General features: G+C 42.6%; 1 protein-coding gene across 2 annotated transcripts in view; it reads right to left on the bottom strand.

The window, feature by feature from the left end:
• Positions 1–26205, bottom strand: part of LOC123747821 (1,5-anhydro-D-fructose reductase-like) — a 143315-nt gene that overhangs the window by 102600 nt on the left and 14510 nt on the right. For both annotated transcript variants that reach the window (XM_069331359.1, XM_069331358.1), the window contains exons 2-3: positions 14125–14239; positions 1357–1524 (exon numbers count right to left, since the gene is read on the bottom strand). In XM_069331359.1, the coding sequence (XP_069187460.1) occupies positions 1357–1524; positions 14125–14235 (279 nt within the window). In that variant the 5' untranslated portion in view covers positions 14236–14239. The remainder of the gene's footprint in view (positions 1–1356; positions 1525–14124; positions 14240–26205) is intronic.

The raw sequence follows: 26205 nt of genomic DNA on the forward strand, positions 1-26205 counted from the left end.
CATGGAAACAGCCTCAGAACACCGACGCGCGCGCTTCTGCAAAGGGATGGAAAGAGCAGAACTACAGTCACCAATATACGCAGGCACGGCAGGCACCTCCCTCTGCCGAAGCACCCCCTCTAAAACAGCAGAACCCGCGTTCCCGGGAGCCGGTATCACATCCACAGGCGGGGGCGGGACATGGACCTCCACCGGGACATCTGTCACTACACGCAGCTCAGGCGACGGCCCGACACCCATACACACTGGCTCAACAACCCCAGGGGCCACAACAGTCACCAGACGTGTCGCACGGGCCGTAAAACTCGCCTCAACAGGAGGAGCAGCAGACAGGCAATCAGGCGCCTCAGGCACAGCACCTACTCCGTCCTCAGAACCGTCCGAATGTAACAAAGGCGGGAAATCCTCCGCACAAAAAACATGTACCCGACCAGTTGCTCCCACGTTGCACGCCGCAGCCAGATGACCCTCGTGACCACACCGATAACAGGTGCGCGGTTGACCCCGATACAGGCAATGGAGCGTGTAACCCAACACGGATATCGACAACGGTACACTACACTTCAGCGACATTGTCAGGGTGCGGGAGCCGTCAAGTATACCAACACAGTGCCCGACAACGACCTTGTTCCAACGAACGTTTAACACTGTCCCAAATCGCTCAAAACAGGAGGTTAAAAAGTCGTCCTGAAATTCGAAGGGGGCACCATGCACCGCCACAAATGTCAAGGTGACACTAAGATTCACCACCTTAACTGAGCCAGCTGAATCAGGGAGAAGGTAAACACGCCCCTCACAACGCTCGAGAAACGCCTGAAAGGCAGCCTGGGGGCGGAACTTGACCATAGCACGGTTGCCCTGAAGCAGCTAGATGCCCACCAGGTCCGACAGCTGCACATGAAGCACGTCCACCAGGGCGACACCAACCAATGCATGGTCCACCGGCACAGTAAACGCTAGACCAGCCGACAATGTCCTCTGCACTGGAGGGCGAGACGACCCCATGGCTAAGGCAAACGTCACCCTGTCAGTGGCAAACCACCACCAGCCAAAATTTTGTCAGCAATAACACAAACATTGTTAGGCCTAGTTGCCCTCTGTAGTTCTGTCGAAGACGTTCACTTAAAACAAATATAAATTTGAGAAATAGTCAAATTCGTTGCAATAACTTCCTATTAATAATAGTGTTGAATAGTAATGCGTGTATGAACAAAATACTTTAATAATATAATTCTCACATGCTTGGAAGCTCAACAAAATAATGCCGTTAAATTACATATAAATCTTGACAAAATGACTACGGAGAATGCCATTAACTTTCAAATGAAGACCATTGTTGTTTGTCAGTGATACTACCTTTGTTGTGATGAAGAGTTCCTCCCGCTTAACTTTGCCCTCAGAGATCCACCGCCGCAGGACCTGGCCAATGATAGTCTCGTTGCGGTAGAAAGCAGCTGTGTCGAAGTGTCGGTACCCACACTCCAGCGCTGTTTCTAGTACTGCTGTAACCTCCTCCTCCGACATCTGTCAGGTGATTACAGGAGCTAATCACACCCCAAAATTCTCACTCCACTGGACCATTTAATTACAATGCCAGGTAGAACGGTATAATATGAATGTAAGAACTAATCATCTCTCTCTGGTGATCAGTCATGAGACTGAGACCTGGACCTAGATTCAGGAAGCTCTGTGTATTTCTTCGTAAGTGGGTTTGCTACGAAGGTTCCTAAGTGCGCCCTAAGAAGATGCTTAGGTGCGATTCAATAAGGTATACTTTGGAAGAAAATTGTTGGTTCACCTGCGTGCCAATAGAGGTCACTACTGTGTTTCGTTTGGCCAATCAGAGAGCAGCAACATTCTTCATATTGAAGATTTAGCGCTGGCTTATCGGAGCTCTACTGCCTCCTATTTACGTCGAATTTTCTTATGAAATTAGTATATTTCGAAGTAAAACAATGTTTTTTCAACTTCTACAGCCAGCACCGACATTGTAATAAACAAATATGTTACATTTGTTGTTTACCTACGTAATTCTAAGAGATACTGTGTAGCTGTCCTTGTTGCTCGGAAGATGCGCTGACAATTATTGTATATATTTACTGAATTTACCCAAGGGCCACTAACTATCTAGTGACCTCGAAGAGGACAGAAAGCCGGCGGCTTGTTAAAGGGCCCGCCAATTGCCTTAATGATATTTTTTAGCTGGAATTTGGCATTTACGGCTTCAGCGGGTAGGCGGTTCCATGGGTTTATAGCCCTCTTGGTGGAAAAAAAAACATCTGTTTTCAGTCCTACTTGAGAGAACATACTCTCCAACACTATATCTGTGATTGTCCTGTTATCAGTGACTTCATACCAAATGGTATGAGGTATTTTGAGCTCTGTAATTACTTCATACACTCAGGAATATTGGAAGATATTCTTGTGCTGCACCCAGATTTTGCCAGTGGAGGCAAATAGATCAGCATTCAGTATTTTGTTCTCTCCTAATTCCATATATGACTGGCCATCCTGTGAGGTGAGGATGTTGGGTGAGCTTGTAGCTGGTTTTTGATCTACACTGTGTGGTCCTTTATACAGAATAGGGAAGCAGCACATTGCTGTGTATACCTAAACATGTTTAAAAATACATTGTTTGAGAGGAGTTTTGTAGAAACTGGTAAGAGTAATTATAATATAATGTTTCCATGATTCAGTGCTTACCTCTTGTGAAAATTGCTTAGAGTTGTTTAGTCAGAGTTGATTTGTTTTTTGTATTAAGGCTGGTATTTTCTAAATTGATTCCATGTACAGTACGTCTAACCATCCTGTGAGATGGGAGTATTAGATAAACTTATAGCTAGTTTTTTATCTACACTGTGTAATATTCCATATAGAATAGGGTAGCAGCACATTGCTGTGTATACCTAATCTTCTTAATAAAAATAATCAGTAATAAAGATTTTAAATTATAGTTTGTATTAATACAAATACAGTACTGTATTATCCTTATTAAATCATGTTGACCATGGATCATTAAGATCTCATGTTGATATGTAATACAAGTCATATTTCTTTTGAACTGCTAATCCATGCTAATCATTCATTAAATTGCGCATTATGTCTCAATTTTTCACTTCCTTGGATATACTGTACAGTACAAAAAGATAGGATAAAAATAAACCAGTAATATTTCTTCATTATATTTTTCATTTAAATAACTGCATCAATATTTTTACAGCTGACAGGATTTGTTTTCCCATACAGGTGCATTATTTGTTAAAAAAAATTTGGTTTATTGTTACACACAATGGTGCTTCATAGCCTTCCCAGCTTGGTGCCTTCTTTTAATACTTACTGATTAAAAAATAAATAATAAATACATTTTATTCAGGAAAAGTACATACAGTTGATTTACAAACATAATGTTGGCTTTATAGGCAGAGCTTGTACATACAATACCTAAAGCCACTAATACTCATAGCATTTCGGGCAAGGTGTGGGGGGAAAAAAACACAGACTAAAACTTAATAGTAATCGGGATTAGGTATAAACTGTGTTGAAAGAAGGAATAAAAAATACAAAAAGGGGGTTAACATAGCATAAATCAGCAATTGCACATGTTGGTGAACAGCGTTGTTTAAAAAATAGCAAGACATGGATTGACATTTAGGAGGTAAGTTAGGTTACATGGAGTTAATTAGGCAGTACTTGGTTTAACTCTTAAACTGGTTGAGAGAGGTACAGCCTTTGACATGATTCGGGAGGTCATTCCACATTCTGGGTCCCTTGATTTGTAGAGCACTTCTAGTTTGGTTACACACAGCCAAATTGAGTAACAGGAAGAGGTCTTGGACACAAATTTGTTCCATGCTAAATGCAGAGGAATCAGCTGAGTATTCTTCAAATAAAATAAGTTGCCTCAGCTTATAAGGTAAATAAAATAAACATTTCTCAAATAAGTAGCTGCCTCACCTCACTGCCTTACTGCTACATAGCCTTCCCGCATGGTGCCTTCTTTTGATAATTACTTGTTCCACACCCAAATTGTATAACAGGAAGAGGTCTTGGACCCCTACTTCCCTCTCTCTTTTTTAATAATCTATATAGTCATAATTATAGCTTTAAGTATTCAATGAATAAAGTTTTTGACATTTTTACCCTTTTCCTTACCTAACATCATTTGTGCAGCATATTTTTATTTTATGTCTCACCCAGATTTAATTTCAAAATAAAACCAAACTAAATAAATTAGAAATGGGTATGTATAGCTAAGGTACACCCTTACTACTAGGTGAACAGGGGCATTTGGTGATAGTAAATGATCCCATCAGGCAGGGCTCATCACCTTCTCTCATTTCATGTTCACTAGTGTTTATTTACTTAATAACTACTGGTATAATATCTTTCTATTATAAAACTAATTCTACTATCATCAAACACATATTTACTTCAAGTTTCAAGCAGAGAATGCATATATAACTAACACGAAGGACTACTCTTCACTAGATTCACCAGCTATAATATTTTGGTCATGTTCCAATATCATAAATCGATCCCAGTGTTATGTAGTAGAGAAAAAATGACTTATATCCAGTTTACGTAAAGCTACGAGTGGTCGAAACCACACTTAAATCCCGGAATGAACTTACGAAGGTTTTTCCACTTAGGGTAGTTAATTGAATACGGACGTAGCCGCCACGAAGGCGCTAAGACGGAAAACGCTCTTAGCTAAGAGGAAAAACCTTCGTAAGTACCTTCCTGAATCCGGCCCCTGGTTGCTGCAGTGGCATGTTGGAATATTTCTCTATTACAAAAAATACTCATAAACTGGGAATTAACATATATAAGCCGTGCTCTTTTTGGAATAGAGTCGTCAGACTTTGTCTAGAAATCTAAAATGACTATGTCCATAGGTAAGGACTTTTGCACCGTTAGCTGCATCTTCGCAGGAATTTAAATAAATAAAACGATATTGACATACAAGTATACGAATAATTGCTAAGTTATTATGTTGATCTTACTCAAATCACAGGAAGTCTGGAGGCCCCTACTTCCGTATGACCCCTTGTTGGTTGTGGGTCATGGGTAAGAACGGGCTGGCTTCAGTAGGGGCCTCCTGACGTCGTGAGATTTCAGTTTTGTACCGTGGTAGGGTATGAGGCTGGAATGCCTTGGTTACAGGTTCACGTCGCTTCAAAGCCCCAATGGATTTTCTCAATAATAACAACAACAATAATAATAATAATAATAATAATAATAATAATAATAATAATAATAATAATAATAATAATAATGATAATAATAATAATAATAATGCACGGGGGAATCACACTAGTCTGATGTAACAATAAGACAATCAATTTGATCAGTGCTGGAGGGTAATGAGAACTGGAGCTGGAGCATATTAAGCTGCAGGAATAAGAACTCCAATACCTTTACCAGAGTGCATGGGAGTTAAATAAAAAAAACTGCATTAGCTTCAGCAGGTACCTCAGGCTGCAATTTAGGTTCACTGGAATCCCAGGGAATAAAAGTTATTCCATGTCATGGTCCTGAGGTAAGGTACGTGGCTTGGAAGTACTAAGGTCAAGGGTTCGAATCTTAAACATTGCTCCAACTGATTTTCTCATGAATGATAATAATAATAATATAGTACTCTTTCAGAGTTCAGTCAGAATGCAATAGTGACGATTTCCATTGGGCTTTCTAAGGCAACGTGATACGTTGTACTCTTTTCACTTAGATCTACCACGATTGTTCCATGTTTGCCTCTTATGCAACACGCAACAGCAATCACCATGCAAAGTTTAGTCAGACATACCCCAAGAGCCTGGGGCCAGAATCACGAAGGTACTTACGAAGGTTTTTCTTCTTAGCTACGAATATTTTCCTTCTTAGCGCCTTCGTGGCGGCTACGTCGGTATTCAGGTAGCTACACTAAGTCAAAAAACCTTCATAAGTTTGGTCCGGGATCTAAGTGTGGTTTCGACCACTCGTAACTTTACGTAAACTGGATATAACTCAATTTTTCTCTACTACATAACACTGGGATCGATTTTAAGATTTTGGAACATAAACAAAAGATTATAAAAATTGAATCTCGTGAAGAGGAGTCTTTCGTGTTAGTTATATATGCATTCTCTGCTTGAAACTTTGAGTAAATATGTCTTTTATGATATTAAAATTAGTTGTATAATAGCAAGATATTATACCCGTAGTTATTAAGTAAATAAACACTGGTGAACATGACATATGAGAGAAGGTGATGAGCCCTGCCTGATGGGATAATTTACTATCACCAAATGCCCCTGTTCACCTAGTAGTAAGGGTGTACCTTAGCTATACATACCCATTTTTAATTTATTTAGTTTAGTTTTATTTTGAGATTAAATCTGGGTGAGACATAAAATAAAAATATGCTGCACAAATGATGTTAGGTAAGGAGAAGGGTAAAAATGTCAAAAACTTTATTCATTGAATACTTAAAGCTATAATTATGACTATATGGACTATTAAAAAAGAGAGAGGGAAGTAGGGGTCCAAGACCTCTTCCTGTTATACAACTTGGGTGTGGAACAAGTAATTATCAAAAGAAGGCACCATGCCGGGAAGGCTATGTAGCAGTAAGGCAGTGAGGTGAGGCAGCTACTTATTTGAGAAATGCTTATTTTATTTACCTTATAAGCTGAGGCAACTTATTTTATTTGAGGAATACTCAGCTGATTCCTCTACTTTTAGCATGGAACAAATTTGTGTCCAAGACCTCTTCCTGTTACACAATTTGGCTGTGTGTAACCAAACTAGAAGTGCTCCACAAATCAAGGGACCCAGAATGTGGAATGACCTCCCGAATCATGTCAAAGGCTGTACCTCTCTCAACCAGTTTAAGAGTAAAACCAAATACTACCTAATTAACTCCATGTAACCTAACTTATTCCCTAAATGTCAACCAATGTCTTGTTTATTTTTAAACAATGCTGTTTACCAACGTGTACAATTGCTGATTTCTGCTATGTTACCCCCCTTTTTTATGTAATATTCCTTCTTTCAACACAATTTATACCTAATCTCGATTACTATTAAGTTTTAGTCTAAGTGTTTTTTTCCCCAACACCTTGCCCGAAATGCTATGAGTATTAGTGGCTTTAGGTATTGTATGTACTAGCTGTCTATAAATCAAACATTGTTTGTAAATCAACTGTATGTACTTTTCCTGAATAAAATTTATTTATTATTATTTATTTATTAATCAGTAAGTATTAAAAGAAGACACTAAGCTGGGAATGCTATGTAGCTGTTACGAACCCGGATCCAGCGTCCGAGCACGGAGCAGTGACGACCACGCCATCTGTGGGTTAGCTCCCGAAACCCCCTCCAAACGAACGACGACACCTGGTGAGGACGACGAGTACTGGCTATGAGGGCCAGTTTCCAGTCCTGTTCAGCGCTCAACACAGCCGCTGCTGACCTCTGGTGAGGTGGTGCTCAGACTACAACGCCATCTGTGAAGTGGATATGTCGGGCGTTTGTGTCTGAGCCTGTAAGTGAGGTGTTTTAGTGTCCCTGTTATTGATGACGTGTCTGCTTACAGAGTCGACCTGGGACTGCTGTGATGGAAGTTGAGTCAGTCTACCCAAGGCAGCCGTCTCCATACCTTGTGCTTTGCTGCAGCAGCTGTGAAGTCGTCCCCCGGAAGAACACTGTGGTGATACCTTGTCAGTGGAGTGGCAGTAGAAGGATTACCCGGGACCGACTGCTGGAGACGATTATCCACTGGGGTACTGAGGACAGGAGAGTGATTTGTGGTATCACACGAGGCTCCTGTCTAGGGCGTTACCCTTATATCGCTCGTGAAGTGGCCTGACCAGCCTTGCTGTTCCGGAACCTGCCAGCAGACCTGCTGGACTTGTGGTTGACGGCCTCCATGGCGGTGCCCCCAGTGGAACTGTGTTTTGGCTGGCCTGTGTTTGGGGTAGACTCAGCTTGGTCGAAGGATTCGTCAAGAGACCACGAAAGCACCGCGGACTCGGCACCGAGGGTCTGGATCCAGAGTCTTCAGCAGAAGACGATTGTGTATTTCCCCTGTACAGTGTTAATACCCCTCCCCCTGTGCACTCTTTTATATATATATATATTATTTGGTGATGGTAACAATTATAGTCTTAAGTTCTTAACTTTCTTTCCCTTCCCCCTTTAAGTTTCTTGCGTCACGGATCACATCCCTTGAAAGCCACTACTGGCTTGGGGTCGGATACAACTTCCTCTAACAACATCAGAGTAAGAACCCTGTTGCGTCCCGAGAGGGCCGTAACAGTAGCACCATTGTGTGTAACAATAAACCATTTTTTTTTTTTAACAAATAATGCACCTGTATGGTAAAACAAATCCTCTCAGCTGTAAAAATATTGATGCAGTTATTCAAATAAAAAAATATAATGAAAGAAATATTACTGGTTTATTTTTATCCTATCTTTTGTACTGTACAGTATATCCAAGGAAGTGAAAAATTGAGACATAATGCACAATTTAATGAATGATTAAAAAATGATTAGCATGGATTAGCAGTTCAAAAGAAATAAGACTATTACAACATGAGATCTTAATGATCCATGGTTAACATGATTTAATAATGATAATACAGTACTGTGTTTGTAATAATACAAACTATAATTTAAAATCTTTATTGGTGATTTTTTTTTTTATTAAAAAGATTAGGTATACACAGCAATGTGCTGCTACCCTATTCTATATGGAATATTACAGTGTAGATAAAAAACTAGCTATAAGTTTATCTAAACTACCATCTCAAAGGATGGTTAGACATACATGGAATCAAGGTAGAAAATACCAGTCTCAATACAAAAAATAAATCAACTCTGACTATGTGACTCATACGTCAGGCTGCGAGCAGCCGCGTCCAACACCCTGGTTGATCAGTCCGGCAACCAGGAGGCCTGGTCGACGACCGGGCCGCGGGGACGCTAAGCCCCGGAAGCACCTCAAGGTAACCTCAAGGTAAGGTAACTAAACAACTCTTCACGATTTTCACAAGAGGTAAGCACTGAATCATGGAAACATTATTTTATAATTACTCTTACCAGTTTCTATAAGACTCCTCTCAAACAATGTATTTTTTAACATGTTTAGGTATACACAGCAATGTGCTGCTTCCCTATTCTGTATGAAGGACCACACAGTGTAGATCAAAAACCAGCTACAAGCTCATTCAACATCCTCACCTCACAGGATGGCCAGTCATACATGTAATCAGGAGAGAACAAAATACTTAAGGCTGATCTATTAGCCTCCACTGGCAAAATCTGGGTGCAGCACAAGAATATCTTCCAATATTCCTGAGTGTATGAAGTAATTACAGAGCTCAAAGTACCCTATACAATTTGGTATGAAGTCACTGATAACAGGGCAATCACAGATATAGTGTTGGAGAGTATGTTCTCTCAAGTAGGACTGAAAACAGATGTTTTTTTTTTCCACTAAGAGGGCTATAAACCCATGGAACCGCCTACCCGCTGAATCCGTAAATGCCAAATTCTAGCTAAAAAATATCATTAAGGCAATTGACGAGCCCTTTAACAAGCCGCCAGCTTTCTGTCCTCCTTGAGGCCACTAGATAGTTAGTGGCCCTTGGGTAAATTCAGTAAATATATACAATAATTGTCAGCGCATCTTCCGAGCAACAAAGACAGCTACACAGTAACTCTTAGTATTACGTAGGTAAACAACAAATGTAACATGTTTGTTTAATACAATGTCGATGCTGGCTGTAGAAGTTGAAAAAACATTGTTTTACTTCGAAATATAATAATTTTATAAGAAAATTCGAGGTAAATAGGAGGCAGTAGAGCTCCGATAAGCCAGCGCTAAATCTTCAATATGAAGAATGTTGCTGCTCTCTGATTGGCCAAACGAAACACAGTAGTGACCTCTAGCGGCATGCTGGTGAACCAACAAATTTCTTTCTAAGTGGACGTACGTGAATTGCACCTAAGAATTTCTTAGGGCATACTTAGGAACCTTCGTAGCCTTCTTACGAAGAAATACATGGAGCTTCGTGAATCTAGGTCCTGGCGTCCAACCTCGGAGAGTAGACAAAAAAGCAGAAAGACAGACATTTTATTTTACTGATATCGGTTATAATTATTATTATTATTAATCACACAATTAAATCACACAAACGTGTTGTATAACAATGAGAAAATCAGTAGGAGCCATGATGAGGATTCGAACCCACTCACTTTGTACTCCCACGCTAGCGCCCTAGACCACCACACCACAACATGGTCAAAAGCAATGGTATCTGGGATTCCAGTAAATCCTCTAGGATTCCTGAGGCTTACAATCAGGGATTTAAGTATTGACTCCATGCACTGTGGCTAATGGTCCAGTAGTTCTCAATGATGTAACAATGATTTTCTCACTGTTAAATCACTTAAATGTGATTTTATTATCCTCAACAAGTTGTCCTTGCGAGGGTTGAGCTTCGGCTCTTTGGTCCCGCCTCATAATTTTATTATATCTCTTAAATAGAGAATTATTTAATATATAGCACTAAGTTTCTCAATACAATATTTACTAATTGCTAACCCAGAATACGGTAGGTTATACATTGACTAGTGTTTATTGATAACCTAGTCCCGTATCACCATTTGACTAGTTGAACTACTTATTGTTCATCCTAGTCCCATTATTACCATAGTCTAGTTGTACTACATTGAACAACCTAGCACCATTAATGAGTGATACAGCCCTATTTTGGGTGTAATTAGATACCAGCTCGAGTTGAGTTGTGTATATATAATAATTTACTTATAATCATTGCGCATTTTGAGCGATTAATTAGTGTCTATACCATCCTAGGGTGATAACTGAGGAGCTAACCTAAAGGTACTTCCAGTGACACTGGTTTATCACTCAAATCATTAATGTGTATGATTATATATATATATATATATATATATATATATATATATATATATATATATATATATATATATATGTCGTACCTAGTAGCCAGAACTCACTTCTCAGCCTACTATGCATGGCCCGATTTGCTCAATAAGCCAAGTTTTCATGAATTAATTGTTTTTCGATTACCTAACCTACCTAACCCAACCTAACCTAACTTTTTCGGCTACCTAACCTAACCTAACCTATAAAGATAGGTTAGGTTAGGTTAGGTAGGGTTGGTTAGGTTCGGTCATATATCTGCGTTAATTTTAACTCCAATAAAAAAAATTGACCTCATGCATAATGAAATGGGTAGCTTTATCATTTCATAAGAAAAAAATTTGAGAAAATATATTAATTCAGGAAAACTTGGCTTATTAGGCAAATCGGGCCTTGCATAGTAGGCTGAAAAGTGTGTTCTGGCTACTAGGTACGACATATATATATATATATATATATATATATATATATATATATATATATATATATATATATATGTATATATATATATATATATACATAATGTGTATTAATTCTAAGTGCCATCCTCTAAAAATAGGAAGGATTATAGCCTAATGATTACAGAAATTTTCCCTAGCCTACCATCAGTGTTTGCTCAAAATTTATGAGCCAGTACTATCCAATTAACAAGTCACCATGACTAATCCTCAGAAAGCAAAACGTGCTTTAACAGCACGTTAATGTCAACTGACAATAGATCTCAACCAATAACTCTTACACCAAGCTGGAGAAAATCTGACTATGCAGCAGAATCCTTCAAGCCTACTGTTACTAGTTCACCCAAACCGTTAACTTTCCAGTGTGCAGTAGGCTGGGGGGCATGTATGTTCTGCAAAAGGAAACATTCAACATAGGGTTGTGCCAATTATCCAGACAGAGACACTCGTATTAAGCGACTCCAGGAATTCGGGAGATGTGCAAAGTGTCTCAAGTCACACAACATAGATCATTGTGATCTATGTTGTGTGACCCAATTCTACACCTGCAACAGGTGTAGAAGAAGTAAGCAACATGAAGAACTGTGCAAGCATACGAAATTAACATATTCCAGGAAGGTAGCATTCCCCCCACAGTACAGTACTGCAAGGTGCAACAAACAATTAGTGTCCAATTGGCAAAGTCCAAAGGTAATACGACTTTGCCTACTGCCCAAAATACCATCCAGAATAAAAGGGCCAAGTTCCATACACGAGGGTTGTTTGACCAAGGGTCCCAGAGAACATATGTCACTAAAAAGTTGTCAGATGAACTATAATTAAGGCCTGTAGCCCAGATGACAATCAATATCTCAGGGTTTCTACAGATACAGGACCTCAAGTCTACCTGGTGGTACAACCAACAGTACGATTATTCAGCTACGTCTGTCAAGTACAAGCCATTGTGGTGGACAAAATTTCAGCAGACGTACAAGTTGTGGGAACCGACCTGTGAGATTTATATTTATTTAATTTATATGAATTTAAATAGAATTTATATTTACGATAATTTATATATTTCGATAGCAATTTGTATGATGTTAAGTGGACTGTATTTCAGCAATAATCTCACAAATCGATCCACTACACATTAGGGGGGGGGGGGTTTATATTGAATTTATATATATGCAGCCAATCAAACTACAGTATTAAACTACATATATTGTTAAACATTGAAGAGGTTCCTTATCTTATTGTACAGCAGGCCTTAGTCCACCAGGTATAACCAGGATGTAGTCACCAAATTTTCCCCGTGTGAGGTAGCTTCCATCACCCTAGTAATGGATACACAAAGCATGCTTCCTTGTCTTGACCTGTCAAAAGGGCGCTGGCTATGAAGCCAGAATCCTAATATATGACAGCTATATCAGAGAAAACACTGTACATTGAACCATAAAGACCAAGGCTTAATTACCTTTAGTATGAGGCGATTTCGTATTCTAACCGGCTCACCCTATCTACTGACATTAATGGCCAAAAATGATTAGATAAATGGGTTTCGGCAGAACACTTAGCTTGTATTTGTTGACAGCGTGTTGATAATGGTACACCTTTGGTTTCCATAACACTTCGTCCAAGAGAAATTAACAGGAGCCGAATTTGCTCCCGTGCGCCTCGCTGGTCTTAAAACAATAACAATGGCTGACCACTCCCTCACAACTGACGCTACTGGCCTATTTGTCCAGATGTCAGTAAGTTATAGAAGGGTCACATTTACTCTATTTTAATATTGATAATTAAGTTAATTTATATGAGATGTTTTTATGATGGTAAAGTCCAAAGACTAATGTATTTAAGAATAATTCCCAGCAGAATAGCCGGTGAATTTATAATAGTATGTGGCAATGATATCTCGTTTTCTATAGATGGAAAACTCCACTACAAGCTACACTTCTATGGATAACTTGTTTATACAATGCAGCAATATTATCTGCAATTGTATTGATATTAGTAATGGTGTCGGATTTTCCGACACAAGTACAAGGTCTGAGAGCAACCGCCAAATTCCTGAGAAATAGAGGAACAAAATAGGCAGATAATATTAAGTCTGATCACCTCACCGACTTTGGTATCCTTGTAGGTACAGACTACTACCATCGATTCATCAGTAGCCCTACTAAACATCAGGGCATAACCATGCTAAATTCTGCAGGAGGCAAATTACTCTCAGGCCCAGTATTAAACTTGAGGAGACCTCAAGTTTATAAACCTTCAGATAAACCTCAGATAAACCGTACCAGTAGAAATCTAATTTTGTCAGCTGATTATATTTCTCCAGTAGCATTAAACTAAAAGATTACACCTAACTACAGCAACAGAGGTTGATCTTAATATCATCATTTAAAGCTGAAGATGAGTTCATGAGTCCTCAGTGTCAAATCAGTGAACAGTAGCCTAAACAGCCACAAGTCACTGCGACCAATGTTACTGAACCCACTGCAGTCTCAGAACTATACTTGACTTTAATGATGGAGTATTCAATCTTCTGAATCAACTAACTAAATTAAACCCAAATTTGTCAGCCAAATAAACTCCAGCAAATAAGCACAAGGAAGCTTGACTGACTATATAAATCTGACGACTGATTTTGATACATTTATTATTTAATCAAGATGAATTCCATGGGCCTCAGTGTATATATATATATATCAGTGACCAGTTACTTTGATTCACTTACTTTGCCTTTGTGGCCAAGGGATCCTGTACCCAACCCCAACACAGGAATATGTGATCCTGAACTGAGAGGAAGTGTTGGAATTTTCGTCATGGCGGCAGCTGCCCTGTGCATCACCCTGGTAACAAATATACAGGCAAGATGTTGATCACAAAATATCACCAACGATCCATTCTAAAATAAATATTATTAAAGTTAAAATTTCAGTTAATTATACACAAGTGAGAGTGAAACTTCTTACGTGGATGTCAGTTAATATACCATCGAAATCTATAAGATAGGAAATATATCTCCCTGTACAAGGAAGATATCCTGTCCATGCCAGACGCTTGGGGCATGACTTACAATACTCTGTAGTGTTACTTAACTGGTGGCATTACAGACAATCATAAGGGGCATGGTGCCTAAATATCTGTGAGTGTGTGTGTGTATTTATTTACTTACCACTTAGGGGAAACACGCTTGACTTCTAGGGTCAGCTAACAGAGAGTGGTGATGAGTAATACTTTTTTTGGAGTGGTCGCAGTAACGCAGAACGACTTGAAGCTGGCATTAGATTTGCCATCAGATTCCACCCCGCCCAACAACTTGTCAAGCTCCCAGAGGGCATCAACGACCGCCGAATGACACTCCAGCTCCCACTTGAAAGCAATAAGAGTGCAACACTTATCAGTGTGTATACCTCAACCATGACCAACCCAGATGACATCAAGGAAATGTTCTGTGAGGAACTCTACAACCTCATTGCAGCAGTCCAAAATCATAGAAGCTTATTATTCTCGAGGACATCAATGCCAGAGTAGGGACTGACTACCAGACCAGGGAAGGGATCATTGGAAGAAATAACACTGACAAGTGCACCAGCAACGGCCTTATGCTCGTCACGGTGTGTGCTACGCACGACCTCATCATCACCATCACACTGTTTAACCTTCCCAGCCGCAAGAAGACATCATGGAAGCACCCATGCTCTCGGCATTGGTATCTGATTGTCATCAATAGGTAGAAAGACAGGCAGCGCATGAGAGTGAGTAAGGCCCTGTGTGGTGCTGACTGCTGGACTGACCATCATGTCTCTCTCGCATGTCTCTTTCTCTGCTTCATTGTGTCCACATACAAACTTTTCATCATACCCACGAGAAGACACCATAGTCAAAAGACTGAAAAGAGACTCAGTGTCTCTAAGCTGATGAGCAGCAAAGTTGCTGAAGGATTCTCCGACGACCTAGAAGGCAGGATGATAGACACACCCTAGAATGGCCAGAACAGCATTTAGGTGAGGTGGGCAGTCTTCAGAGATACTGTCTACTGCATCTCCGATTACAGAATGATCCTACATCATAAGGGAAGAAAGATGCCTTTGCCAGTGCTCAGAGAATAGTGCAAAGGAATCTCCGTGAGATGCAGGACGCATGTTTAGCAAGAAGACCGATGAAATCCAAGGTTAATGCAAGCAGTCCCAACACCACATGTTTCTATGACGCTCTGAAGGTTATTTTTATTTCTGTATTTTATTTATATGTACAAGAGACCTTACATTCTTCTAAAGCCACTAACACACGTAGCATTTCGGGCAGGTCCTTATCTTTAATTTTCCCTGGAATACGACCTGCCAAATCATTTAACAACTACGTACCCAGTAGCTGCTGGGTGAACAGAGGCATAGTTAAGGATTAGTGTCTACACAATCCTTCCTGGCCAGGATACGAACCCAGGCCAAATCGCTCGCGAAGTGCACATTAAGTGTGTTACCACTGCACCACGGAGACTGCCGTTATATATGGACTACAATCCTCTGGCTCCGCATCCCTCCTCAGTGCAGATGGGCTTAACTGCTGACAAAGAAGCCGATTTTAGACCGGTTGATTGTACTCCTTTGATCAGGTCCTTAACTGCCCTGCCGCAATCATCGATGAGGCCATTGTTCGACTACCTTAAGTGGAGATCAACCAGGACCTTAATAAACCTTCCACAGAAGAAGTCAGAAAGGCCATCAAGCAGCTTTCTTGTGGTAAAGCGCCAGGATCAGATGCAATCCCTGCTAAAGTGTACAAAACAGGAGGATCAGCCATGATGCAGAAACTGACAAAGCTCTTCCAGTCCATGGTAAATGAAGGGAAGGTCCCACAACAGTTAAAAGATGCCAGCATATTTCACATTTACAAGAGGAGAGGCAACGCCAGTCCTGCGATAATCACCGAGTATTTCACTTTTGTCCATCGCCGGGAAGTTGCTTGATCGTATCCTACTTCACCTTGAGCAGGGTCTCCTCCAAGAAACCCAATACGACTTTCACACTAACGTGGAACTGTCGACATGATATTTTCTGCACGCCAGCTCCAAAAAGAATGGCAAGAGCAACATAGTGATCACTTTGTGACCTTCGTCGACCTGAGCAATGCCCTCGACTCGGTCAGCAGAGATGAAGGTAATGGAGAAGTTTGACAGTGAGCTGTTTCCCTCAGGCGCCTGCAGGCCATTACAATTTGAAGGAAACTGCCATAAGATATTTCCTGTTCGTCGATGACTGAACCATCCACGCCAGCACAGAGCAAATGATGCAGCTCGAAATTGACTGCTTCTCACAAGCCTGCGACAACTTCGGTCTCATCATCAGCACCTAAAAGACTGAATTCATGTACCAACTCACAGCAGGTATACCCTACAATGAACTGCACATCACTGTCAAGAGGCAGAACCTGTTCACCTATCTTAGCACCATACTCTCAAGAGCGGTGAACATAGACGCAGAAGTTAACAAGAGGATCGCCAAGGCCAGCACTGCATTTGGAAGATTCCGTGAGAATGTCTGGGAGCGGAAAGGCCTCAGCCTTATTACCAAACTGAAGGTCTATCATGAAGTGGTACTTACCAGTCTTCTCTACGTTAGTGTGATCTGGACTGTCTACAGTTGACACGCCAAACAACGCAATCACTTTCACTTGAGTAGTCTCTGCAGACTCTTCCACATCAGGTGACACGACGAAATCCCAGATAAGGAGATCCTGGAAGGGGCCGGTATTCCCAGTGTCTAACATCCTCTTACAGAAAACTCCGGCTATGATGCGTGAGTTTTCAGGCAATGTTGTTAGAATGTCTGACAGCCAATGGCCGAAACAGTTGATGTATGAGAATAATGCCAGGGCACACGTTTAGTTGGGGAACAGAAGAAATAATTTACGGACTGCCTCAAGGTGACTCTCAAAGACTACGACATTAACCCCAATACTTGGGAGTTGCTAGCCCATTAACTCCCAATTTGGAAAAGCAAAGTCACAACAGGGGCCCGTTTGGCAGAGAGTAGATGGACTGCATAGGCCCAGAGGAAACGTGCTGCATACAAAGCTAGAACAACCTCCACCTCTACAGTAACACCCACCCACAAATGCCCCGTGTGTGAGCGAGCCTTACGGATCCAGATTGGCCTCATCCCTCATCATCTGACACAAAGCCACCAAACTTCGCAATGATATGTTCAAATCATGATGGTCATCTTCGACTACATAGGGAAACATCATTCTTTACTTACTATTTGTGTTTACTATTTGTGCCTGCAGAATCAAACGATTAGTTCTTGGACCCCGACTTCCTAGCCAATCAATTTTTTTCCTCTATTATGTCTACTACATATATTTTTCTCTAACACACACACACAATCCCAGGAATCAGCCTGTAGCAGCTGTATAACTCTCAGGTACCTATTTACTGCTAGGTGCATTAGATGCACCAAATGCCTTATAGACAGACCATTGTGTACAAGTGTATTAGACGAAAGAAACTCTGCCCATTTGTTTCTGCCTCGACCGGGAATCGAACCCGGGCCCTTAAGACTACGACTCCAGAGTGCATGTCCACTTAGGTGCAAGGCCCTGAAGGCCCTGTGTATGACTACTCACATATTTGTACTTACTCACCTATTTGTACTTACCAATTTGTTCCTGCAGGATTGAGCTCTAACCTCTGGACACCGCTTTTCAAGCCGTTGGTTGTCTAATGTAATAACACTTGGCCTGTTTCTAAATCATACCTGCTTTTAATGTTATGAATGGAGCCTCTATAACCTGCTTCTTTAGGTCATTCCATTTACTTACTACCCTTAAGCTAAAAGTAAACTTTCTAACATCCTATGGCACATCTGAGTCTCAAGCATCCATCCGTGCCCCCTTGTTCTATTGTTATTCATTGTAAACATATCTTCTGTTTCCACTCTGTCAATCCCTCTGAGTATTTTATACATCTGTATCATGTCCTCCTCTCTCATTTCCTTTCTAACGTCGTCAGGTTTAGTTCCTTCAGTCCGTCTTCATACATCATCCCTCGCAGCTCTGGGACGAGTCTCGTTGCAAACTTCTGCACCTTTCTGAGCTCTTTTATGTGTTTATTTTAGATAGAGGCTCCACGATGGGGGGCATACTCTAAGACTAGCCTCACATAGGCGGTATACAGTTATCTAAATGTCTACTTATTTAAGTTTCTAAAGAACGTTTTGACTTTTGCCAGAGTAGAGTTGGCGGCTGACGTTATTTTATTTATTTGAGCCTCTGGAGTTAGGTTTGGTGGCATATCTACTCCCATGTCTTTTTCTCTAAACGTTACAGGGAGGAAGTTTCCTTTCAATGTGTATTGGCCATTTGGTTACCTGGCTCTTGATCCCACTTTCATCACTTTACACTCACTGGTTTTGAACTCTAGCAGCCATTTCTCTGGCTTGCTCTGCAACCTGTTGAAGTCATCTTAGAGAATCTTACAATCCTCATCTGTCTCAGCCCTCCTCATTAGTTTTGCATCATCTGCAAACATCGACATAAGACTCAACTCCTGCAGTCAAGTCGTTTACCGAAATGAGGAATAGTATGGGTCCAAGCACCGATCCTCGAGACACCCCTCTTGTTATTCTACGCCAGTCGGACTCCTTGCCCCTCACTGTCACTCAATGACACCTGTCTGTCTGGTGATTCCTTACCCATCTTAATGCGTATTCATCTACTCCCGCCTGCCTCTCAAGTTTGTATAGGAACCTTTTGTGTGGTACTGTCTCAAAGGCATTTTGACAATCCAGAAATACGCAATCTGCCTAGCCTTCTCTGTCTTGCCTTATTTTCGTTACCTTATCATTAAACTCCACGAGATGCGTCAGGCATGATTTCCCTTTCTAGAACAGTGTTGTTGTTTGTTTACAAATCTAATTCTTTCTAGGTATGCAAATATTGTTAACTTAATAATTCTTTAAAGGATTTTGCAAGGGATGCTTTTGAGTCAAAATGGTCTCTAGTTAAGTGCTCTTTCTCTATCTCCTTTCTTATAGATTGATACCACATTAGCATTCTTCCATCAGCTGTGCAATTCCTTCTTTGTAAGTGTCTCATTAAAGATTAGTGCTAGAGGTATGCTGAGGGCCTATGCTGCTTCTTTTAACATCCATGGTGATATTCTATCTGGCCCAGTAGCTTTAGTTACATCCAGTGATGGTAGCTGTATTCTTACTTCCTCTGCTGTTACCTCAATATTTTGTAGTTTCTTGTCATGGGCTACTTCCCCAACTAGCTCCGGAAGGTGTTCAGGCTCAGAAGTGAACACTCCATGGAATCTGGCATTGAGCTCCTTACAAATTTATCTAGCATTCTCTGTACACTAACCTCCCAATTTGTGTAACCTGGTCACTTGGTCATTCACTGTCAATTTCCTTCTTATATAGCTATGTAGCAGTTTCAGTAATGTGACGTGTTTCTGTTGAACACCTTATACCAGGCATGTGTAAAATTGCTCTCACTCACATTTAACAAAAGTAAGTAAAAAAAAATGCAGTGGGAAAGTTGCAAAATCAAACAACAAACATAAACAGTTAAACGCTCTACTGAAAACTTAAACATAACAAAATAACCTCTGAAATATTCTTGACAATTACATTATAAGAACAATCAAAAGAATAAGATACTCTATTGAAAAAAGAAATGGTGGCTATACTTTATTTACATAATTCCACCTCGAACACTGTAACATGGCGAAGCAGGAAGCAAGTGGAGCGAAGCGAATGAGTCCTGAAGCATTCCCAGGAGCACCAAGGGGGTTTGGTGGGCGGCTGCTGGAGTGTGATGCTCCATTGGACAGTCCACTGTCCTTTTGTAGCCTTATACTCCTGCTGCTGTCTTCTCGAATTCTGCCGGATAACTTTTCCTTTTGCTTGTATGGCTTGCCCGAAATGCTGCCCATACTAGTGGCATTACAAGATTGTAATTACTATATTATGTATCCCCACAATCCCATGTACCTTCTTGTATATATATAAATAAATAACTAAATATGTTTCGTTTTTATCCTTGCCCCTTCTCCTTTCTCATTGTCATTTCCTGCCGACCTTTTACTAGTTTTGATTATTCTTTTGGCCTTCTTCTATTTTGATGCCTGGGTGTTTGAGAAGGGATACTCTTTCACCCATAGAACTGTGGTACCCAACTTCTTGAGCGAGGGGGACGCTTTTATTGACAATCCTCCTTTCAGCGCTGAACCCGATCTCGACGGAGTGACGGGTCTTAATGTGGGGATTGTGGGGCAAATGATCACGACGCTCCCGTAGTGGGGCCCTGGCAAGATCGGCAACATGTCTCTTGTTGGGTGTCCTATTCTCTAATTTTGGCTCCTTGGTAGGTGTAGCGGCACATTCGTGAATGAAAGTCTTTCTTCATATATTTATGTTACATACTGTTCCTCTTGTAACTTCTCGGGCTCGTGGGGTGGGCGACCAAGCCCCCTGATTCGGACTGTGTTGGATGACTAGGCTCTGTAGCCCCTGCTGCATTGGGCCACGACCTTGTTCCTCCTTCTCTGACCCTCCTGACTTCTCCAATTGGCTCACGTCCCTTTTGTGGTTGGGTCGAGCCACAAGCCCCCCATTGGTGACCACCTCGTCACCTGGCACGGCTCAATCTCTCATTGTGACTACTGCGCCTTTTAACCCCTCTCTCTCTCTCTGGGGGTTCTCAATGCCGTCCACGCCACGGCCGCACTCGCACGATCCCGTCCCATACTAATGCCTACCAAGCCGTGTTTGGTCCCGCTTTGTGGGTCAAATACTTTGATCTCCTCCCTCTGGATTTTACACCTCTTGACGATTTCTCCCTCCATAGGCACCTTGTTGATTCAGTAGATGCCTCTGTTACTTTCAATTCCACCTGCCTCAGTACATGTGTCATTGCTGCTCCTGCTCAGGATTAAGCCACCCGCTTAGCCGCCTTATCCTGCCTTAGCGAGACCCTTGTTCGGGTCTCCAAGAACGCTCGGTTGAATGCCAGTGTTGGCACTGTTCTCCTCCCACCCCATGTTACAACCGGTGTTAGGAATTTACAGGACTACAAAGAAGGTATTCGGCATATTCTCGAAGCCCAGGGCCATTCTGTCATCCAGGTGGACACGTTTACTCGTCCCTTTTGTGGTCGTCGCCGTCAGCCCCTTCGAGTTGTGAAGATTTCCTTTGATGGTAGGACCCTGCCGCCCTCTGTCATTCTTGCTGGTGCAAGGTGCTCCGTCATGGAGTACATTCCCTCTCCTCGGCTCTGTAATAAGTGTTGGAGGCTAGGGCATGGTGCCCTCCAATGCTCTGGTACTGTCTCTCTCTGTCCCTTGTGTGGGGACGAAGGTCACTCTAAATCGGAGTGCACTTCTCCCCGGGTTCGCTGCCTTAATTGCGGTGAGAACCACCCTATCTTCTCCCGCGCGTGTGTGCGTTACAAACTTGAGGCAGCCGTCCTCACCTTGAAGTACCGGGAGCGTTTGTCTTTTCCTGAGGCGAGGCGCCAAGTTTGCCGTCTGCCCCCTTTCACTGGCATCTCTTATGCTTGCATGTTGTGCTCGTCCTCTACTCGTCATTCCCACCTTCCTCAGTCTCCCAACCGTTTCCAGGCCTTAGACCCAGACACGCCCACCGCCTCCTCCTCTGTTCCTTTCAATTCTGTCCCAAAGGGTCCCCCTCATGGTTCTCTGTCTCGGGTTCCCCCTTCTTTCTACCCAATCTGTCATGTATCCTGTGTCTTCTTCCTCGTCTCCCTCCGATCCTCCTTCCCATCCTTCTACTCCGTCTCTTAGTTCTCCACGCCACCTGTCTGTGCGGGCTATGTCTATCACTCTCCCAGCGGTCATTGTGTTGTTTGCTCTCGTTCTTCTTCGCCTGTTGAGACGCTTGAATCTGTTGCCCAGTACGTTGTTGCTGGGACGCAACCTGTCTCTTTGAGTCAGAAGCGAAAGCCTGGCTCATCTCCTTCCTCCTCCCGGGCGGGTAAGAAGGCTTTGCTCTCTTCTTCGCCCCCTACCTCAGACTCTCTCGCTCCACCCCCTCCCATTTCGGTGGTCGCGCCCCCTGTTCCTGCTGTGGAGGTTTCTTTGGCCCCCGCTTTCCTCTCGGTTACTGCCCTTGCTGAGAAGCGCTCTCTGGTTTCTGTCTCTCCTCCTGCTGCTGTCCTTGACCCTTGGCTGTCTCCCTGCTCCTCCTCCTCCGGACCCTACTTGTCCCTCCTCTGGTCAGTCCTCCCGCTCCCTTCCTAAAAGTACGTCCTCCCTTCCCCGCTCCTAAATCCTGATCCTTTGCTTTTGGATATTGTGCTGTGGTATTTATTCACCTTTGTTTCTTCATTGTTCTCTGTTGCTGTCCTTTCTCTTCTTGTCGATGTCTATTCTTCAATGGAATATTCGTGGATATTATGCCAATTTCCATGAACTCCTACTTCTGATTTCACATTTTTCTCCCCCTCTATTTCTGTCTGCAGGAGCCGATATTTGGTGCTCGTCCTGGTTGCTTCCGTGGCTATTCCTTTCTCTCCTATTCATTTAATTTGCTGGTACCCATTCCTCGTCTCTCTTGATTCGTTTTGATGATCCCTTCGTCTCCCTACTTTTTCAGTCGTCTCCAATGTTCTGTTGCACGTGTCTTTGTGCATAAATGGTACTCAGTTTGTTCCATTTATCTCCCCCCAAATGTTCCGCTTTCTCTTCCCGATCTTAAACACCTAATTTACTCCTTGCCAGAGCCTATGCTCCTGTTGGATGATTTCAATTGTCGACATACCCTCTGGGGTGATGTTCTTACAAACACCCGGGGTCGCCTTATCGAACCGTTCATCCTCTCTTCATCCCTGTCTCTTCTGAATTCTGGTGAACCCACTCATTTGGACTCTCGGACTCGCACCCTTTCTTATCTTGATCTTTCTCTGTGCTCGTCGTCCCTTTACTTGGATCTCATGTGGCGGGTTCGTAATGACCTTATTGGCAGTGACCATTTTCCCATCCTTGTTACCTTTTTTTTCTTTTCGCCCTCCCCTCTCCTTCCTTAGGTGGAAGTTTGCCAAGGCAGACTGGAACCTATTTACCCTCCATGCTGCTCTCTCCGACCTCTCCATTCTGCCTCTCCCTCGCGCCCTCCTCCTTTTTCATGACACCATCTACAACACTGCCCTCCGCTCTATTCCTCGTTCTCCCTCTCGGGGACCACAGAAGTGAGTTCCCTGGTGGAATGTGGACTGTGCTCGGGCTCTCCACTGTAAGCGTGCAGCCTGGAAGAGGCACCGCCGCCGGCAGACGGCTTATTCTTTACTTTTGTTTCGGTAGGTGAGTGCGGTGCCATCCGTACAGTTAAGCGTGAATGTTGGAAGTCTTATGTTCCACCATTACGGCCGAATCTCCTCTGCTGCAGATCTGGAAGAGAATCTGCAAGATAGCGAGTAAGTTCGTTCCCGATCTTTTGCCGGTCTTTCACCTCCGTGGTACTCTTGTGGCGAACCCGTTGCAGGTTGCGACCAAACTGAGTTCTCACTTTTCTTCTGTTAGCTCTGGTTCTCATCTACCTCAATCTTTCCTTCTTCGTAAATCTGTTCACGAATTTCGTCCTTTAGATTTCTGCACCCATCTTAGACTTCCCTATAACGATCCCCTCTCTCTCTCTAGACTTCAGTCTGCCCTGACCCTCATCGGTTCTATGGCGGCGGGCTCCGATGGCATTCATTATGAGATGCTTCACCATCTCACTCCTTGCACGTCGCTTATGACACCACCTGGCGATATCATATTCTGTCCCAACTTCATTCTTTTGGCCTTCGTGGTAATCTCCCTCTCTTTCTCCAAAGCTTCCTCTCTCGTTGTTCCTTTCGAGTGAGGCTTGGTGCCACTCTCTCTGCCTCTTTTCAGCAATACGAGGGTGTGCCCCAAGGATGTGTTCTGAGCACTACTCTTTTTCTGGTGGCCCTTAATGGTCGTCTTTCCTCTCTTCTTTCTGGCGTCTTCTCTGCTCTCTATGTCAACGATCTTACCCTTTGCTGTCGGGATGACGATTCGCCTCTCCTTCAACGGCGGCTTCAACTTGCAATTGATGCCATTTCGTCTTGGGCCACCGACCATGGTTTCAGGTTCTCTACATTTAAGACTTGTGCTATGAATTTAACTCGGAAGTATATCGTTCTTCGTCCCTCTTTGTCGCTTTATGGTCATCTCCATGTGTACAAGGATTCGGCTAAGCTTTTGAGGTTAATTTTTGACACTCCTTTGTCTTGCTCACCCAATATCTCTTACCTCTGAGTTGAATGCTATAAGGCCCTTACCCTCCTTAAGGTTTTGCCTCATACTACTCGGGGAGCAGATAGGCGCGCACTCCTCGCTTTACATTCCTCTGTCGTTCTGTCTAAACTTGATTATGGTTGCCCTGCTTACTCATCTGCTCCTTCTACTCTTAGCCGTCTTGATGCTTTGCACTATACAGGGTTGCACCTGAGCTCTGGTGCCTTTCATTCGACTCCCGCCCTGAGCTTGTATGATGACACTTGCTTCCTTTCTTTCCAGTACCGCCGTACTGGAGAGAATCCTTCACTCTCTTGTGCAGTTCTTGCAACGTCCTTCCTATCGCCTCTGTTGTGCTTTAAGTTTTACCCCCCCCTGTGGTTCCTGTTCCACGTCACCACCTCCCTCTTTCTGTCCGGTTATCTCGTTTACAGGATTCTCTTTCAGTTCGTATTTCTAATATTTCTCCTCGTATTGTTCCTTCCTTGGCCCCCGTGGAGAGTCCCCCTTCCGAAGTTTTGTACTTCCGTGACCCGCATTACTATAGCTTTTACCCCTCCTACGGTTCTGAAACGCGTTTTCCTTTGGCACTTTTCTTCGCACTCTCGCTCCGTTTCCATTTTCACCGATGAGTCTAAGTCTGCGGACGGTGTAGGCTATTCCGTGGTTTTCCTGACGTCACTTATGTGTGTCGCCGACCTCCGGAGACTAGCTTCTTCACAGCAGATCTTTATGCTATTCTCTATTCTCTTCGTCTCCTGGTTTCTAATTGTCAAACTTCCTTTGTGGTTGTCGTTGACTCTCCTAGTGCCCTCATGGCTCTCGGATCCTTTTATCCAGTCCATCCTGTGGTCGCCGAGATTCAACATTGGCTGTTTCTTATTTCCAGTAAATTTAAGTCAGTTGAGATTTGCTGGGTTCCCAGCCATATTGGTGTCTCTTTAAATGAGCGTGCGGATGCTGCCGCTAGGGAAACTGCCCACACTTGTCCCATCTCCTGTAAAGGTATTCCTTACACATCTTCCTTATTCCGACTTTTACCCAGTTATTCACTCCTCCATCCTTACTCGTTGGCAGGATTGATGGTTTTCTGTTACTAGTAACAAACTGCGTACTCTTAAGAGTAGTGTGTCTTCATGGCCTTCCTCCGACCACCATAACCGGCGATGGAAAACGGGCCCTGGCGAGATTGTGTAATGGCCATACACGCTTAACTCACAGTAACTTAATGAAGCGCTGCCCTGCTCCTTATTGTCCAAATTGCATTGTCCGTCTTATGGTCGTGCATATCCTTGTTGAATGTTCTGATTTCCAGGACGAGTGTGTGTCTTTCGTTCCAACCGTGCCTCGCGGTCGCTTGTCCCTCGATAAAATTCTTGGTGAATCAGATACTTTTGATATTGTTCGCCTTATGTATTTCTGTTCTCGTATTGGCATCCTTGGTGATATTTAGCGCTCTCTGATTATTACGCACATTTGATGGTGCTACATAGCCTTCTCGGTTTAGTGCTTTCTTTTGATACTTACCTCCCAGGAGCACCAGAGAAA

This window comes from Procambarus clarkii, chromosome 25 (assembly GCF_040958095.1).
Source record: "Procambarus clarkii isolate CNS0578487 chromosome 25, FALCON_Pclarkii_2.0, whole genome shotgun sequence".
Lineage (NCBI taxonomy): Eukaryota > Metazoa > Arthropoda > Malacostraca > Decapoda > Cambaridae > Procambarus > Procambarus clarkii.